The following is a 3,773-nucleotide window of genomic DNA, read 5'->3' as shown; positions in this document are numbered from 1 at the left end:
CCAATTGCAGTCGATTATTCTTCTCACATTCGACTGTGATTGGTCAATTTCTTACTCTTACAACCTAATCCACTACTGCTACTGTCATTGTAGACCACGCATTAAAGCGAACTGGCCAGATCCCAGCTCTTAAAACCTAATACTTAAAACTTTCGACCAATATAACCTTAATTTTCAGTCAATGATAGAAAAGTGTAACGGAAAACCAAGTATACTTCTCATTTTTTATACTTTGTCACAATGTCGGATATTGACGACAATGATAATATTGATATTGATGATGAGGTTTTAATTGCAATTGTGCAACAAAATCCTTGTTTGTATGCAAAAAGTGACGCGAATTATAAAGATCACGAAGTGAAAGAAATGAAGTGGGAAACGATTTCTGAGTCTCTGAATTGCACAGGTATAAGTTAAAATATTTTATTTCTGTTAAAAATACGAAACTGTCAAATATAGCTGTATAAATTTGTAGCCAATGAAGCTAAAAAGCGTTGGGATTCCTTGAGGAGTCAATTTAGCAGGAAGTTGCAACAGCAGAAAATGCAGCCATCAGGTTCTGGTGTGATGCCAGAATGGCCCCTTATGTCATGCATGTCATTTCTAAAATCTCATATTCAAAACAGAAAGTATGTATATATTTAGGTAATTATTTTTCTTATATATATATATATATATGTATATATACATATATACAATTAGTAAATTACTATACATACTATTATTTCTTTATCAAGTTAGATAAATACAATCAGAAATATTTATAATTATAATTTAAAGAGTACAGTTATGAAGATATCCTCATAATTTTATTGTTTGATTTGCATGCTGTTTATAACAAAGTATAATACATAATAATACATTTATAATAATTTTATTTTGTGCATATGTAGGACAAGAGGCTCAACATTATTACGTACTACATCCTCTATATGTAGTGAACTCTCTAACAGATGCTCGATCAATTCATTTATTCGTCAATCACTTGCTTCTGTTCGTCAGTCACCTACTTCTGTTGGTCAATCACCTGCTTCTGTTAGTCAGTCACCTACTTCTGTTGGTCAGTCACCTGCTTCTGTTAGTCAGTCACCTACTTCTGTTGGTCAATTATCTACTTCTGTTCTTCAATCATCTACTTTTGTCATTGCAACTCCATCATGTTCGACTTTAAGCACTCAGTCTTTTAGACTTCCTGATTGGTATGATGATTCTAATGCATCATTAGCCATTGGTATAGTATTATCTTCTCCTTTTTATAATCTTTAATATAAAATTTAAAATATTAATCTTAAACTTTCTTTTGATATGTACATTATTTTCTGATTTCAGAGAACGCGAATACTTCAATTGAAGACATAATGCAGTCTGAATCAACTGAAAATCTCACTGAAGAGAAAGAAAATTGTGGATCTCTTTGTGGAACAAACTTTCAAAAAACACGCGAAGAAAATATTGGTACCTTCTCTTGACAATTTCACGAAAAAGAGAAAAGCCAACAATGAACGCCTGGAAGAATTGCTTCGTAAATCATCATTAGCACTTAGTGATATGGCAACAACATACAAAAATAAAGCGACTGAAGAAAAACGAGAATTGGATCCAAATGCAGTTGTGATATCACAAGCTTTAAAATCTGTGATAAAAGAAAATCAATTATCTTACCTGATAGCTGTGTTGCAGCTAATCGAAAAATTTAAAGACTGAAACAATAGGCATGTTCTTTTTGGCTGAACCTTTGCACCAGTTCATCTTTTTTCCTTTTCTCTCCAGCAGGAAAGAAGAGGAAGAAAGATGAACTGGTGCAAAAGTTCTGCCAAAAAGAACAGGCCTAATATATTTCTTTATTTTCAATATATTTTTTATTTTTATTGAAATACTAAATCTATGATTTAAACCAAAATGTTACTTATTGTTAGCAAAGTTATGTTATGGTAACAGATATAGTTTATGGTTTCTAGTATGTTTAACATTCTTTTAAAAATTGTAAGTTTTGAGATTATACATTATAAAAGTCTAATGAGTTATATGTGACTTGTTAATGTGATAGTAAAACATATTTTCTTTTCATTAAAATATTAATTTTATAATGTTAACCAGTTATGTTATTTATTTTTAGTAATATTATAGCATGTTTTACATATTTGTTACATGTTAAATAGTGTGTACTACTCGCATATACATATAATAAATCCATATTAAGTAAATGGAAAGGTTTGTTTAATATTTTTTTCTTAATGAAATATATATACAAGACTGTAAATATAAAATTATGTGATTACATTACTTTCAAGTCTTCTAATTATGAACAAAAGAAAATGATAAGTTACAATATGTAGGCTTAACATAACTACACTATATAACAACTACATAAACACAACACACTAGTATACATATATACATGACATGAGAAACCATTTCATGTTTCAGAACCTAACGGTTGTTTCCTCTGCTAATTCAGCTTTCTATTAAATTGATTCCCCAAGGATTTCCAGCATTTCTTTGCATTATTGGCTAAAATACAGAAATATTGAGACAAACATGCAATAATTTTGTGTAGAAAAAAATAAAACAATTTAAAATTGCCTTTGCATCAAACAAGAAAAATTGACATGATTGGCACGATGAATCATTTGTGTTTGCCAGGGTACTTGTCCTTCCTCAGAAATCATCCAATCAGCTAAGGCATTTCTTTGAGTTACAGCGTTTCTTGTTGCACTATTGCAACCTAAGCGGCCAATATTGTGGAAGCTAGAATCTGTAGTTTCATTTCGCCACATTCCTGGAATCATTGATCCATCATGGTCTTCGTAATCAACGTAACTTGTGGGAAAATAAATCTTCCTTTCATTTTCACAGTCCTCTCGCATCATTAAAAAAATTATGTAGACATAGTGTAGCCAACACTATTTTTTCTACATTTTCTGGTTTCATGCAGATGCATGAATGAAGAACTCGCCATCTGTTAATAAATCTCGATAATAGTCATTCATTAAGAAAAATATTACATTGTTCGGATGAAAATGTTAATTACCTTGATGTAAGAATACCAAAGGCATTTTCTATTATTCTTCGAGCACGAGACAATCTATAATTAAATATTCTTTCTCTATCGCTCTTGATACCTTTCCTTGAATAAGGACGCATTAAATCATTTCGCAGAGGAAATGCCTCATCCCCTACAAAAAAATAAAATATTTTCTCGTTTGTATTTGGCAATTCTTTAGGTGGAGGAAGATTTAGAGATCTTGTTTCCAAGGCTGTTCCTAGCCCTGAGTTAACAAAAATACTAGAGTCTGGAAGAGATCGTATAACAGGAAAAAATTTACAAAATAAATAAAACTTATCTCGAAACTTTTACTGTCATACAATTTTAGATCTGATTTTACGTACCATAATCACCAACTTCCGCCCATGTGAAACAATAATTTGCATCACAACATGCCCACCATCAACACCACACTAAAATACTTTTTGTAGTTGAAGTATTCTGAACCACTGATAGGAGGACATTGAATACGAACATGTTTTCCATCGACTGATCCGACACAGTTAAGCAAATCCCACCGATTATAAAAATGTTCAGCTGTTTCTTTCCATTTTTCAATTTAAGGTGCTGCAAGGTATAAAGGGGATAGAGTTTTCCAAATACATTCACATGTCTCTTGTATGACCTTATAAATGGTTGAAGCACCAATCCTATAGTATTTTGATAGATACTAGGGACTGTTACCAGATGCCAAGTAGCTGTAACAAGAAAATAACAGAAAAATATA

General features: G+C 31.4%; 1 protein-coding gene across 1 annotated transcript; it reads left to right on the top strand.

The window, feature by feature from the left end:
• The first annotated feature begins 171 nt into the window (after positions 1 to 171).
• Positions 172 to 1,704, top strand: LOC108766797 (uncharacterized). The gene is made up of 4 exons (XM_018516301.1): positions 172 to 406; positions 476 to 629; positions 894 to 1,199; positions 1,365 to 1,704. The coding sequence occupies exons 1-4, from the start codon at positions 241 to 243 to the stop codon at positions 1,702 to 1,704; spliced, it is 966 nt and encodes a 321-aa protein (XP_018371803.1). The 5' UTR covers positions 172 to 240.
• The last annotated feature ends 2,069 nt before the right edge of the window (positions 1,705 to 3,773 follow it).

The sequence above is a fragment of the Trachymyrmex cornetzi genome, unplaced genomic scaffold, assembly GCF_001594075.2.
Source record: "Trachymyrmex cornetzi isolate Tcor2-1 unplaced genomic scaffold, Tcor1.1 scaffold623, whole genome shotgun sequence".
Lineage (NCBI taxonomy): Eukaryota > Metazoa > Arthropoda > Insecta > Hymenoptera > Formicidae > Trachymyrmex > Trachymyrmex cornetzi.
Note: the sequence above shows the minus strand (reverse complement) of the source record. Positions and strands in the feature narration are given on the sequence as shown.

What these genes read in the sequence shown, in the direction of transcription:
- LOC108766797 (XM_018516301.1), top strand. Translation starts at nt 241, where the DNA reads ATGTCGGATATTGACGACAATGATAATATTGATATTGATGATGAGGTT. An exon ending in TGAGTCTCTGAATTGCACAG is followed by an intron (nt 407 to 475) that starts GTATAAGTTAAA and finishes ATAAATTTGTAG; the next exon opens with CCAATGAAGCTAAAAAGCGT. An exon ending in TCTCATATTCAAAACAGAAA is followed by an intron (nt 630 to 893) that starts GTATGTATATAT and finishes GTGCATATGTAG; the next exon opens with GACAAGAGGCTCAACATTAT.